Source organism: Somniosus microcephalus, chromosome 1 (assembly GCF_052327205.1).
Source record: "Somniosus microcephalus isolate GS21.2 chromosome 1, FLI_Smic_1.0, whole genome shotgun sequence".
In the NCBI taxonomy this organism is placed as follows: Eukaryota; Metazoa; Chordata; class Chondrichthyes; order Squaliformes; family Somniosidae; genus Somniosus; species Somniosus microcephalus.
Genome location: NC_140987.1, coordinates 13,311,881 through 13,327,236, shown reverse-complemented (window position 1 = coordinate 13,327,236; position 15,356 = coordinate 13,311,881). Strand labels below are relative to the sequence as shown.

The 15,356-nt window shown below is 44.8% G+C and overlaps 1 protein-coding gene across 4 annotated transcripts in view; it reads left to right on the top strand.

The window, feature by feature from the left end:
* Positions 1-15,356, top strand: part of lifra (LIF receptor subunit alpha a) — a 229,468-nt gene that overhangs the window by 121,971 nt on the left and 92,141 nt on the right. For all 4 annotated transcript variants that reach the window (XM_085967341.1, XM_085967430.1, XM_085967272.1 and 1 more), the window contains 2 exons: positions 13,229-13,489; positions 14,581-14,698. In XM_085967341.1, coding sequence (XP_085823467.1) covers positions 13,229-13,489; positions 14,581-14,698 — 379 coding nt within the window. The remainder of the gene's footprint in view (positions 1-13,228; positions 13,490-14,580; positions 14,699-15,356) is intronic.

Below are 15,356 nucleotides of genomic sequence, written 5' to 3'. Positions count from 1 at the left end.
ACCAGAGGGCCATTATGAATGCCATTGTTTTTATGAAGGGGCAATGGAACTGTTTGTACAGTGACTGTTCTTTCCAGCCAGATAGCTGTGACTCAGCAGATTTAAGTGCTGGAAGCTCAAAAGGTGTGAGACCGACCAACTGTTTTATATAAAAAAATTAAAAAAATAAAAACTTTCGGCAATGCAATTTGGCAACCAGAAGTAAGGATTAATGACTACTTGCTTGTGAAAACCCGACGTGGTGGGGGTAGCATCAATCACACAATTCTCCAAAGCTGTTTAATTTTTTTTCCTCTGTGTATTTAACAGTGGTATTTCAGTCGAAATAAATATGTCTTTAACTTAAAATGTATAAAGTCATTTTTCCTATTATCGCATCCTTAACTCTCCCATTCCTGTACGCACAGTCTTAAATTGAAATGAACACTCAACAACCATTCACACTTGCATGCACCTTAAAAATATTGATTCCTGTAATGGGTTATGAACTCTGAAAATACCAAATTTTTCGTGATACTCCCAAATTGCGCACCTAGTGACTATTCACATAATTTGCATTACTAGTTGTCTGTAGTGGCCATCCACAGGAGACCAGTTTCATAATTTGATCATTTAATCAAAAACTCAGTCTGTCAATTACTCCAAATCAGTTCTAAACCAAAACCAGAAATCGGCAGCAGTTTCAGCTAAACAGGTTATCAGTTGATAACATTATTGGTAACTTTCAAGATCATGTAGCCAGCAGCAAACTTTCACACATCAGCACATACTTTCAGAGACTGAAAACAAAATCCAGCGGCCTTTTCCTTTTAAAATAAAACAGAAAATGCTGAAAATACTTATCCTATTTTCCATTTCACCAACCCCTCCTACGTGGGTCATTGCCATTGCATACGGCTCATCTGTTTTTAGTCATTACAGTGACCAATGCCTCACCACTGGCTACATCAGTTAACTTCTTTTGAAGAGCTTCCTTTGACGGTCACCCTGGTTACGTACTACTGGAGTGATAACCCACGCACCCGCCGGAATGGTTTCCTGCCTTTCCGGACTGGGTTTAGCTCCTTGTCTGTCTTAGGCACTCAATCTCCAAGACAGATTATTGCTTGTCAAGTCCCTTTGTTGTTGCCACTGTGAGGTTCTTGGACTTGACACAACTTGGTTGCAAATAATTATTATTGACTTCAACCGAGTCTTGACACACTCAGTGTCTTGAGCAATAATCTTGGAGAAGTAAATGATACTACCCACTTTCACTCTGGATAGAGAACGTATCCTTCGTTGATTCTTTTGTTCTTGTCTCTCTCGACGAATTGTGAAGGCCCCTAGTCACGCACAACCATCCCTTTAAAAGGAGTTGTTTTTCAGTCCAGACTAATCGGCTGATCATTGTCTTGTTTGCGATAAGGCTACCCTCCTATCTCGGAGACCTTTGGCTCCTTATTCAGCAGCCCTTGCTAACAAAAGTCTTCTCCTTGTTGACAAAGCTTTTTCTTGCTAAATGTCATCCATACCCTGCAGAATTCTGGGAATGAGCAACTTTGACCATTTTATTATTTCCAGCTACAGCCCAAGTCCACAAGCTATTTATTAGTGAAAGGAAAGCAAAAGCGTTAATCATATGAGATTAAACCAAATACTAACCCTAGGAATATATGAATAGGGCATCTTATAATAGGCATGTCTGAGATTAAAAGAGACCTGTCCTGGTTGTAAACCGAGTTGGTCCAAGGAACAGCTGTAGGGAGATGGGGAGCAGCATTAGGAGCTTGAGGAGCCTGTCCAATCCAGTCCAGTGAAGAATTATGGAGGGGCTCTGAAGGATGAGTGGAGTTAATGGCCACAGAATCTTTAGAATCTTTGGCATTCTCTGCCCCAAAGGGCTGTTGGTGCTCAGTTGTTGAGCATACGCAAGGCTGAGTTAGATTTTTGGATTCATGGAGAATCAAGGGATGTGGGGATCGGGCGGGAAAGTGGAGTTGAGGTAGAAGATCAGCCATGATCTCATTGAATGGCGGAGCAGGCTCGAGGGGCCGAATGGCCGACTCCTGCTCCTAATTCTTATGTTCTTAAGGCAACTGGAAAGGAGCAGAGATTATTCAGCAGTGAAGGAGAAGAATCCAGAGTAGGATGGGAACCAGCAGGAACAGATCGAAGCTAGCTCAGCATAGTGAAAAATGATTGTGGCTGAGCCTGCAGAAGCAGATCTGGTACTGGAATAGAGGCGATCCAACAGGGAACATTCTCAGTAGAAAGCGGTGCTGAAGGTGGAAGTCACAGTAGAGCCCAAAAGCCAACTAATTCCTGTTAGCCTTCAGACAACGACAGTAGAGTTTTTTGTTTACTGGAAGCAAATGAAATCTCTCTGTTCCACATGTACGCTGACGACACCCAGTTCTACCTCACTACCTCTTCTCTCGACCCCTCCACGGTGTCTAAATTGTCAGACAGCTTGTCCGACATACAGTTCTGGATGAGCAAAAATTTTCTCCAATTAAATATTGGGAAGACCAAAGCCATTGTTTTCGGACCCCGCCATAAACTCCGTTCCCTAGCCACTGACTCCATCCCTCTCCCTAACATCTGTCTGAGGCTGAACCACACTGTTCGCAACCTTGGTGTCATATTTGACCCTGAAATGAGCTTCCAAACACACATCCCGCAGCATAACAAAGACCGCCTACTTTCACCTCCGTAACATCGCCCATCTCCGCCCTTGCCTCAGCTCATCCGCTGCTGAAACCCTCATCCATGCCTTTGTTACCTCTAGACTCGACTGTTCCAATGCACTCCTGGCTGGCCTCCCACATTCCACCCTACGTAAACTTGAGGCCATCCAAAACTGGACTGCCCGTGTCCTAACTCGCACCAAGTCCCGTTCGCCCATCACCCCTGTGCTCGCTGACCTACATTGGCTCCCGGTTTAGCAGCGCCTCGATTTCAAAATTCTCATCCTTGTTTTCAAATCTCCCCATGGCCTCGCCCTTCCCTATTTCTGTAATCTCCTCCAGCCTCACACCCCCCCCCCCCCCCGAGATATCTGCACTCCTCTAATTCTGCCCTCTTGAGCATCCCCGTGCCTTCAGCTGCCTGGGCCCTAAGCTCTGGAATTCCCTCCCTAAACCTCTCCGCCTCTCCGCCTCTCTTTCCTCCTTTTAAAACGCTCCGTAAAACCTACCTCTTTGACCACCTGCCCTAATTTATCCTTATGTGGATCGGTGTCAAATTTGTTGTCTTAAATACTCCTGTGCAGCGCCTTGGGACGATTTACTACGGTAAAGGCGCTATATAAATACAAATTGTTGTTGTTGTTGTTGTTCCTGAGTCAAAACAGACATTTGACGTTATGCTCCAGCGAATAAGGAAGATGTTGTACACTTTGATTTCTGTGTATTTCCCTTTCCCCGAGGTCCACCATTGGTGGCAGAGCCTTCAGCCACCTCAGCCCTACTCTTGGGAATTGCTTCCTTAAACCCCTCTGCCTCTCTGTTTCTCTCCACATTTAAAAAGCTTTGCAAAATCATTTCAACCAAGTTTAAAAACTTCTTCTGGGTTTCCTGACCTCGCAACAGCACCCTCTGCACGGAACTTGCTGCCGGGCTAAAATCCAGGCCAAAGTTTCAGTTTGGAGATTAATGGCTCAAGTAAGACCCGTGGACTAGGGACTGAATAGTAGATTGGAACATAGGAATAGGAGGAGGCCATTCAGCTCCTCCAGCCCGTTCCGCTATTCAGTTAGATCATGGCTGATTTGTATCTTAACTCCATTTACCTGCCTTGGTTCTGTAACCCTCAATTCCCTTGCCTAACAAAAATTATTAATCTTAGTTTTGAAATTTTCAGTTGACCCCCTCAACAGCCTCAACAGCTCTTCGGGGCAGAGAGTTCCAGTGTGAAGAAGTGCTTCTTGACGGCACCCCTGAACAGCCTAGCTCTAATTTCAAGGTTATGCCCCCTTGTTCTGGAGTCACCAGCCAGAGTAAATAGTGTGTCTTTATCTACCATGTCAGTTTCTTTAATCATCTTAAACACTTCAATTAAATCACCCCTTAATCTTTTATACTCAAGGGAATAAAAGCCTAGTCAATGCAGCCTGTCGTCTTAATTTAATCCTTTTGCCCAGGTATCATTGTGGTGAATCTGCCCTGCAACCCCTCCAAGGTCAATATATCCTTCCTGAGGTGTGGAGCCCTGAACTGAACACAGTACTTTAAATGGAGTCTAACTAGAGCTTTACATAACGCTGATCTAACTTCCACTCCTCTATTCCAGCCCCCTTGAGATGGAGGCCAACATTCCATTAGGCTTTGTAATTGCTTTTTGTACCTGTCCAAATATGAAGAAAGTCTTGGAACAGAGGCCTAACCAGTGTTTTATAAAGATTTAGCATAACTTCCTTGCTTTTGTACTCTATTCCTCTATTCATGAAGCCAAGGATCCCATATGCTTTAACAGATTCTCAACTTGTCCTGCCACTTTCAAAGATTTGTGTGCATACACCCCCAGATCTCTCTGTTCCTGCACCCTTTTAAAATTGTACCGTTTAGTTTTTATTGCCTCTTCATTCTTCGTACCAAAATGTATCACTTCACACTTCTCTGCATTAAATTTCAGCCGCCACGTTTCTGCCCATTTCACCAGTCTGTCTATGTTCTTCCGATTCTGTTACTATCCTCCTCACTGTTTACTACATTTCCGAGTTTCGTATCATCTGCAGACTTTGAAATTCTGCCCTGTATACCCAAGTCCAGTTCATTAATATGTATCAAAAAAGAGCAGTGGTCCTAATACCGACTTCTGGGGAACACCACTGCAGACTTCCCTCCAGTCTGAAAAGCAACCGTTCAGCACTGCTCTCTGCTTTCTGACTCGTAGCCAGTTTTGTATCCATGCTGCCACTGCCCCTTTAGTACCATGGGTTTTAATTTTGCTAACAAGTCTATTATGTGGTACTTTATCAAACGCCTTTTGAAAGTCCATATACACGACATCAACCGCATTACCCTCATCAACTGTAGTTGCCGGGTTTATTCCCTCTCCCCTTTTTTGAACAGGGGTGTAACATTTGCAGCCCTGCAGTCCTCTGGCACCACCCCCATATCCAATGAGGATTAGAAGATTGTGGCCTGAGCCTCCACAATTTCCACCCTTTCTTCCTTCAGTAACCTAGGATAGATCCCATCCGAACAGGGTGACTTTTCTACTTTGAGGACTGCCAACCTTTTAAGTACCTCCTCTTTATCTATTTTTATCCTATCCAGTATCATGACTGCCTCCTCCTTTACTGCTACATTGGCAGCATCCTTCTCTTTAGTGAAGACAGATGCAAAGTACTCATTTACAGGAAACACTCTTTTTACCGGCACCTAAATATCCGGAAATCTCTCTTAACCGGCAAAATTCAGGAGTAGGTTCAGGTAAGTTTTACTATATATTAGTGGCCGTGTAACCGGGGTTCCTGGATCTGTGGCCGTGTAACCAGGGTTCCTGCACCTGTGGCCGTGTACGGGGCTCTCGTACCTTGGTAAGTATACCTCTCTGTAATCCGGACTTTTTGATCAACTGGCACCACGCCGGTCCCGTCGGTGCCGGATAAAAAAGAGTTTCCTGTAGTACCTCTGCCTCCACAAGAAAATCTCCTTTTTTGGTCCCAAATTGACCCCACCCTTCCTTCGACTACCCTTTTTACTCTTTATATTTTTATACAAAACTTTTGGGTTCCCTTTTTATATTAGCCGCTAATCTATTTTCATACTCTCTCTTTGCCCGTCTTATTCCCTTTTTTAGATCTCCTCTGTACTCTGTCTATTCCGCTTAGTTCTCTACGGTATTATGAACCTTATAATTGTCTCGGGCCTTTTTTCTGCTCACTTTATCCTCTATCTTTCATCATCCAGGGAGCTCCAACTTTCGATGTCCTTCCTTCCCCCCCCTCATAGGAATGAGTCTACTCTGTACCCGAATCATAGAATGGTTACAGCATAGAAGGAGGCCATTCGGCCCAAAGAGCCTGTGCTGGCTCTCTGCAAGAGCACTTCAGCTAGTCCCTTTCCCCGTAGCCCTCCAAAATGTTTTCCTTCAGGTACTTAGCCAATTCCCTTTTGAAAGCCACGATTGAGTCTGCCTCCACCACCCTTTCAGGCAGTGCATTCCGTATCCTAACCACTCGCTGCGTAAAAAGATTTTTCCTCATGTCGCCTTTGGTTCTTTTGCCAATCACCTTAAATCTGTGTCCTGTGATTCTTGACCCTTCTGCCAATGGGAACAGCTTCTCTCTATCTACTCTGTCCAGACCCCTCATGATTTTGAACACCTCTATCAAATCTCCTCTCAACCTTCTCTGCTGTAATGAGAACAGCCCCAGCTTCTCCAGTCTATCCACGTAACTGAAATCTCTCATCCCTGGAACCATTCTTTAAATCTTTTCTGCACCCTCTTGAAGGCCTTCACATCCTTTCTAAAGTGTGGTGCCCAGAATTGGACACAGTACTCCAGTTGAGGCCGAACCAGTGTTTTATAAAGATTCATCATAACTTCCTTGCTTTTGTACTCTAAGCCTCTATTTATGAAGCCCAGGATCCCGTAAGCTTTTTTAACCATTTTCTCAGCCTGCCCTGCCATCTTCAATGATTTGTGCACATATACCCCCAGGTCTCTCTGTTCCTGCACCCCCTTTAGAATTGTACCCTTTAGTTTATATTGCCGCTCCTCGTTCTTCCTTCCAAAATGTATCACTTCGCACTTTTCTGCGTTAAATTTCATCTGCCACGTGTTCGCCCATTCCATCAGCCTGTCTATGGGCTGGAAACACTGATCAAAGAAGTTCCTTTGTACACATTTCAGGAATTGCTCCCCCTCTTTGTCCTTTACACAGTTACTATCCCAGTCTATATTAGGATTATTGAAGTCCCCCATTAGCACTGCTCTAGTTATTGCATCTTTCTGTAATTTACCTGCAAATTTGCTCCTCCGTCTCCTTCCTCCTATTTGGTGGCTTATAGTATACACCCAGTAGCACAATAGCTCCTCTATTGCTCCTTAATTCTAAACAAATTGACTCTGCCCTTGGCCCCTCAACTACAACAACAACTTGTATTTATATAGCACCTTTAATGTAGTAAAACATCCCAAGGCGTTCCACAGGAATATTAAAAGACAAAAAATTTGACACTGCGCCACATAAGGAAAAATTAGGGCAGGTGGTCAAAAGCTTGGTCAAAGAGGTAGATTTTAAGGAGCGTCTTAAAGGAGGAGAGAGAGTTAGCGAGGCGGAGAGGTTTAGGGAGGGAATTCCAGAGCTTAGGGCTGAGACAACAAAAGGCACGACCACCAAAGGTTGAGCAATTTTTCATCAGGGATGCTCAAGTAGGCAGAATATCCGTCGGGGGGGGGGGGGGTGCGGGGAGTTGTGGGGCTGAAGGAGATTACAGAGATACAGAGGGGCGAGGGCCATGGAGGGAGTTGAAAACAAGGATGAGAATTTTGAAATTGAGGTGCTGCTTAACCGGGAGCCAATGTAGGTCAGCGAGCACAGGGGTGATGGGTCAACGGGACTTGGTGCCAGTTAGGATATGGGCAGCCGAGTTTTGGCTGACCAAGTTTACGTAGGGTAGAATGTGGGAGGCCAGCCAGGAGTGTGTTGGAATAGTCAAGTCTAGAGGCATAGATGAGGGTTTCAGCAGCGGATGAGCTGAGGCAAGGGCGGAGATGGGCGATGTTATGGAGGTGGAAATAGACGGTCTTTGTTATGCTGCGGATATGTGGCCGGAAGCTCATTTCAGGGTCATATATGACACCAAGGTTGCGAATTACATCATCCCTCTCCAGTGCTATAATAGTTTATTTGATCAATACTGCCAAAATCCCCCTCCTTTTTTTCCTTCCCTATCTTTCCTGAATCCTTTGTAACCAGGAATATTAAGTTCCCAATCCTCCCCTTCTTTGAGCCAGGTCTCTGTATTGTCACTATATCATATTCCCACATGGTGACTTGTGCCAGCAGCTCACCAACCTTATTTACCACGCTACGTGCATTTACGCACTTGCAGTCCGAGAGTTTGGAGTGCCTCGCATTTGTCCCCCTGTCTGATCTCTCCTATTTCTGAACGATTCTTTACTCTAGTGCTATTAGCCTCTCCCAGTCCTCTCTGCATCTTGTTTCTCCACTCTAATGTTTCATCCTGGTGCCCACCCCCCTTCCAAATTAGTTTAAACCCTCCCCCACAGTTTGTAGATAAGCTGAAAATTGGAGGTACAGCAACTCATGAAGACCTGCGGAAATACTTGCTTTTTAGTGCTCGTCTGAGTCACAGCCAAGTTGGTACATATAGAAGTGTGTTTCCTGCTCACCTGATTGCTCCGATGGTGTGTGTGTGTAACCAGGAGGTCCTAGTTTTGACCCCAAGGCTGGTGTGAGCTAGGATGTTGATTGGGGCACTACAGTTAGCTGCAGCCTTCTGTCTCGAGAGGGGGATAAATTGGCCAGAGTTTTGGCTCCTGATCACTCCTTAAGACCTCTGCTGGAAGTGCATGTTGGGTGCGGTTCAGGAGTAAGTTCCAATGTGGTGTTCACGCCCTCCCTCTCAGTCTGAATAGCCAGCTGACATTCGCTGTGCAGGTTAACACATGAAGGATAGACACTTGGCCAAGGTATTGTAAGGTACCTTGTGCCTGTACAATTATCTCCTCTTCTTAGGCAATCACTCGGAACCGAGGATGACTTGCTTCCACATTAAAAATGAGTTATTAGGTGACTGATGAGTCCAATGCGGGACCTGCAGTCTCTGTCACAGGTGGGGCAGACGGTGGTTGAAGGGATGAGTGGGTGGGGTGCTTGGGTTGACGTGCGCTGCCTGCGCTTGGCTTCTGCTTGCTCCCGGCGAAGAGACTCTGTGTTCGGCGCCTTCCCAGATGCTTCTCCTCCACTTTGTGCGGTCTTGGGCCAGGGATTATACTATTGCAGTGAAGGGGAGCAAATTGGCTGTAAAAGGAGTGGAATAAAAATAAGCCAAACATCTCTGCCTGGCTGTGAGTCACAAAGATAAATATACATATTTGTGTCTGTATAGCTATGAACAATATCTGATGTCATTAGTACTTGATATACAAGTTCCTGGGGCAGTTTGCAAGTCATATTTTCCCTCTGTCAAGGGCTGGATAGGTCCTTGGTCCAACTATTCCTGTTCCCAGATGTGGACAGATGCACAGGAACAATTTCTCAATTCGGATGAGATGTTAAATCGAGGCCCTGTCTGCCCTTTCAGGTGGACGTAAAAGATCCTATAGTACTGTTTCGAAGAAAAGCAGGGGAGTTTTCTCCGGTCTTGGCCAATATTTATCCCTCAACCAACACCTCTAGACAGATTATCTGGTCATTATCACTTTACTATTTGTGGGACCTTGCTGTGCGCAAATTGGGACTGATGCTCATGCGGAGAATAAACATCAAGACAGACCAGGGCCTAACATCCCGTTTGTGTTATTTTCACGTGATCTCTGTCAGAAGCATTATTTAAGTGTAATTAGCAATTAAAATTCAGTATAGGTCAGTGTGAAGTGGTGCATTTTGGTAGGAAGATTAAGGAGGCCATATGCTCCTTGGAAAAAGAGTCTAACTGGGTAGAGGAGCAGAGGGATCTGGGGTTCAGATAACACAAATCACTAAAAGTAGCAGTGCAGGTTAATAAGGCCATAAAAAAGCACACCAAGCACGGGTTCATTTCTAGAGGAATAGAATTGAGAAGCAGAGAAGTTATGTTAAACTTCTATAGAACCTTGGTTAGATCACATGGAGTACTGTGCACAGTTCTGGTCTCCATATTATAAAGAGGATATAGAGGCAGTGGAGACGGTGCAAAAGAAAATGTACAAAGCTGATACCAGAACTGAGAGGTTTAACCTATCAGCAAAAGTTAAACAGGCTGGAATAGAATTCCCTAGAATAGAGAAGCTGAGTGGTAACCTGATAGAAGTCTTCCAAATTATGAAGGGGTTCGATAGGGTAGACATAAATAAGATCTTTCCACTTGTTTCATAGGATAGACGTAGAGAAGATGTTTTCATTAGCGGGGGAGCCCAGACCTAGGGACCATACATATAAGATAGTCACTCACTAATAATCCAAGGGGAATTCAGGAGAATCGTCTTTACCCAGAGAATGGTTAGAATGTGGAACTTGTTACTATGTGAAGTAGTTGAGGAGAATAGTATAGATGCGTTTAAGGGGAAGCGAGATAGGTGTGATGGGCTGAGATGAAGTATGGTGAGAGGAGGCTCATGTGGAGCATAAACAGCAGCACAGACCAGTTTGGCTGAATGGCCCGTTTCTGTGCTGGGCATTCCATATAAGTGCAAATTGTTTTCATTGCTGTAGTTTATTATTACACAGTCTGGAAGCAAGTTATTATTTGTTTGGTTAGGAACAGGAAAATAAATAGTAGAATCCTTAGTTGAAGAGAAACAGCAGATCTCAGTCCTCTACTTTCACAAATGTTGAAGTTGGTTTTGTTTTTTTTCCCCCAGTCAGTGTACTGAATAGAAACATAAACCTTGCTACTTTGGAAAGCTGTTGAGGAAGTGTAGGTATGATACCCCCTCTACTGACGGTTACAAATGCTGCAGCTTAAGTACATCAGGATTTCAGAAGATTTGGGGGTTTAGAAAACGAAAGAAAAGAAAGACTTGCATTTCTATAGCGCCTTTCACGACCACCGGACATCCCAAAGCGCTTTACAGCCAATGAAGTACATTTTGACATGTAGTTACTGCCTAAGAAGAATGTAGGAAATGCGGCAGCCAATTTGTGCACAGCAAGCTACCAGAAACAGCAGTGTGACCGTGACCAGATAATCTGCTTTCGTGATGTTGATTGAGGGATATATATTGGCCAGAACTCCCCTGCTCTTCTTCGAAATAGTGCCATAGGATCTTTTACACCCACCTGAGAGAGCAGACGGGGCCTCGGTTTAACGTCTCATCTGAAAGACGGCACCTCCGACAGTGCAGCACTCCCTCAGCACTGCACTGCAGTGTCGGCCCAGATTTTTGTGCTCAAGTCCCTGGAAGGGCATAAGGTAGATTTTTACGGGTTCACGATCCCAGCGTGGAGCTTCATGCACTGGGAGCGCCTACCGGGATGCCTTGTTATACTAGGAAGCGCTTTTGCTCACGAGACCATCAGGGAGCTTGGTCTGGCATTTTAATTGTTGGTAGCAGGTTTCTGGTATTAATAACTAACACTGATGATGCCAGCTAAGGAACAGTGGCTGTTCTGCCAAGCTCAAGGTGAGGCAAGGAAGCGAGATATGGAGAGCAGAACCAAACCCGTGTGCAAAAAGAGGGAATCAACGTAATTGCTTTTCCGAGTTAGAAGTGCCTGAACCTTTTTTCCTTTTTAAAACAAAGGGATTTTGGTGGTTGAGAATAGATCATTTATTCCAATCAGTATCGATGTTTCAACATCTAGGAACAATCACAACACATTTTAAATACAGGGCAAAACTACTTTACACTTTTTTATTGAAACATCAATGCAAAGGGACAATGCCCAGAGTGCAGGGCATCACCAAAATTAGAGAGAGAGGACAAGGTGCAATAGGAGGCAGTGCCTGGGTGACACCATACTTGGGTGTTGAAAGCTTGTAGATGGTAGGAGGACAAAAAGACTGACGAGAGGGAAGGCGACACTTAGTTTGAGGCCCTTCGAGTAGGAGGAAGCGCATGTATAGCTTATTTGGGGCTTGGGAGGAAGACAAGAAAGTTCAGAGGAACAATGACTATAGCAGTATGAAAGACGAGAAAGGTTGCGATCGCGAGAGAGATTGAAATTACAAGCCTCAGTTTGAGTTGAGTTTACTGATGCGACACTTCCCTTTCTGAGCCAACAATCCTTGTATCCTTGTCCTCGTGTACAAGTCCCTCCATAGCCTTGTCAATTCTTAGCACTGCAGCCACCTCCAGTGGTACACACTCTGCTCCTCTGTCTCTGGCCTCCTTTATAGCTCTCCTCTCTGCACCCCACCTTCAGTCGTAGAAACTTCAGCTATCTCAGCCCCACAGCTTTTTTTTCCTAAACTCCTCTGCTTTGCTGCCTCTTCTCTCCTTCAAAAGCATCCTTATACCTACCTCTCTGGTGCCTCTGGTCACCTTCCCGAACCCTCCTACCTTTGCTCAATGTATTTTCTGCTCTGAAGTGCTTTGGGACGTTTTGTCATGTTGGGATGCTAACATTGTTGATGATGTCATTGCTGTCGCCCGAGTGAGAATTGGTATCGGTGACAATTTATAGGCAGTTTTGGGCCATGAATTCAACCTCTGCAAACTGAGGTGAGACTACCCACAAGCTCATTTCTTTTAGGACTCTAGCAGCTGTCAAAGAGGAGACTCTCATCTCATCACACTTCAATTTGGATTAGAGCCCAGGTCCTGGAGTCTTCCAACCTATTGCACTACCCAACCACATGCCTATTAACTGACCAACAGGTTAAAGTAGGGTTAGAATTCTTGTACGTAGAGATTTGCAGCTGGACTGAGAGTTCCGGTTTATATTTCCACAAGTGTGTCGTGACTCTTTACCCCTGATCTTCAGGAAAAGAGCTGTGGTCAGCTGGAAGCAGAGGTCCAAGCCATAAAGCCTGCTGACATTCACCGTCGAGGCATGCACATGAATAACGACGACCAAATGAACAAACTTGGATTACTACAGCGCCTTTCAAGATCTCGGGACATCCCAAAGTGCTTTACACTCAATTAAATACTTTTGAAATGCCAATTTGCGCACAGCAAGCTCCTACTAACAACAATGAGATAATGACCAAGTACTCTGTTTTAGTAATGCTGGTTGAGGGATAAATATTGGCCAGGACTCCCCTGTTCTTTGAATAGTGCCATGCGATCTTTAACGTCCACCTGAGAGAGCAGATGAGGCCTCGGTTTAATGTCCCATCCGAAAGACGGCACCTCCGACAGTGCAGCACTCCCTCAGTACTGCACTGATAGTGTCAGCCTAGATTTTGTGCTCAAGGCTCTGGCGTGGGACTTGAACCCACAACCTTCTGACTCGGAGGCGAAACCCACTAACGGCCAAGGTACTGGAGAATGCACAGTTCCTGTTGATCCAAACCCCAGTACATAGTGGACACTGCAAATGGTGGAGGGGAAGGATGTAAATGGGTGAGAAGAATAATAAGGATAGATAAAGGAACTAAAAGCTATTTTCTTGTTCCTGTAGGTCAGTGTGGCTCCATTTCGAGCTTGGTAGCCATTGTCGGCTCCAACCACAACATAACCTGCTCTTTTTGTAGAGAGGATGCTGCTGATAAGGTACAATGGAAATTCGGTTGCAACCTACTGCCTAGTAGCCACTACTCAAAGGTCAACTCCAATGCCAGCATGGTGACGCTGCTTAACCTTGGCCTAACCAGCAGGAAAGGAGAAAATCTAACATGTACATCTGAAGAGGAGTCTTACACCACTTTAATCCAAACCGGATGTGAGTATCATGTCACGAGGGGGCACTGACACAGTGCCACGCAAATTGCAATAAGTGGAGTTTGGTGCACTTCCTACAGTCAAATGAATTAGCGTCTATATGGGGTAGAGGTGCAAAGGTAAATGGAAAGACAGAACAGGCTGGGGCTCTTTTCTCTAGAACAGAGAAGACTGCAAGGTGACCTGATAGAGGTTTTCAAAAATATGAAGGGGTTCGATAGGGTAGACATAAAGAAGATCTTTCCACTTGTGGGGGAGTCCAAAACTAGGGTTTATAAATATAAGGTCGTCACTAATAAATCCAACAGGGAATGCAGAAGAGACTTCTTTATCCAGAGAGTGGTTAGAATGTGGAACTCAGTACCATGTTGATTAGTTGAGGCGAATAACATAGATGCATTTAAGGGGAAGCTAGATAAGCACACGAGAGAGAAAGGAATCGAGGATATACTGATGGGGTTAGATCAAGTCGGGTGGGAGGAGGCTTGTGTGGATCATAAACATCAGCATGGACCAGTTGGGCTGAATGGCCTGTGTCTGTGCTGTAATATTCTATGAATAAATTTTTTGTTTGCAGGGTTTATTCACTCCGTGGTCATCTCTTTAGGCACCTACCGATTAGGGTGCCTTTTGACCAGCCCACCAAAAAAATTGCGTGCTTGCGCGAAATGTGTCCAATTGGGGCTCACTTGTACACGAGTAATGGGACACAGGCCTACTTGTACATAATCAAACTTTTTATTAAACCGCAGCAATCGCAAATGAGACATTTATTTTCCAGTATTCAATTACCACTTCAATGCTAGCCTCAGTCCCCCAGCTTCTGTGTGCCCCCCAAGTTCTGTGTCCTCTCAGCAGCTACCAGAGTAAATCCTGCACTGTGATAGCAAAAATGAAACACATCCAAGGGGCGGGATTTAAAATGAATAACTTGATTTCGAAGAGAGCCTACCAGCAGAATCGATAAGGTGGTGAACTCGGGGCGTGAAAACTGCAGTCTATTTTGCAACCAACCAACCAACCAGCCAGCTGGATGGTTTACCTGTCCTAATTGTTCAGAAACTGGAGTGCAGATAATCTGTGTTTCTGTAGATCCTCCAGATGTCCCTCAAGATGTGGAGTGTGTAACCCAGAACTTTGTTAAAATCGTCTGTTCGTGGAACCCAGGAAGAGAGACAAATATAGAAACTAACTACAACATCTGTTACCGGTGAGTTCTCTTCGCTTTACATAGACTCGCATTATTGCTGTGTCGTCATTTTTTTTAAAAACCAAGTAAGGTTATTTTTAGTCAGCAGACTTATTGGGCCATGGAATGCAACACAGTTGACTCCAGTGCTTCTCCGATGTCTACACACACACACACTTTCCAGCAGGACTGAAGGTGTAATGAGCAGTTAGGTACCCCTGGACAGTTTCCTTTTTTCATCCCATATTCCCCCCCCCCCCCCCCACCACCTCCTTAAACCTGGGATCTTGTGTTTTCTGTGGCAAAGTACTGCAATAGATGGTGCGTTTATCCTCTGAGCTTATAATTATCATCTTAGCAAGTATCGGGGAAAAAAGTCTGTTTGATGTCGAAAGATTAATGATCTGGACGAGGGAATTGGATGTAATATCTCCAAATTTGCAGATGACACAAAGCTGGGTGGGAGGGTATGCTGTGAGGAGGATGTCGTGAAACTCCAGTACGATTTGGACAGGTTGGGTGATTGGGCAGAAACATGGCAAATGCACTATAATGTGGATAAATGTGAGGTTATCCACTTTGGTGGCAAAAACAGGAAGGCAGATTATTATTTGAATGGCAATAGATTGGGAGAAGGGGAAGTGCAACGAGACCTGGGTGTTCTTGTGCACCAGTCGCT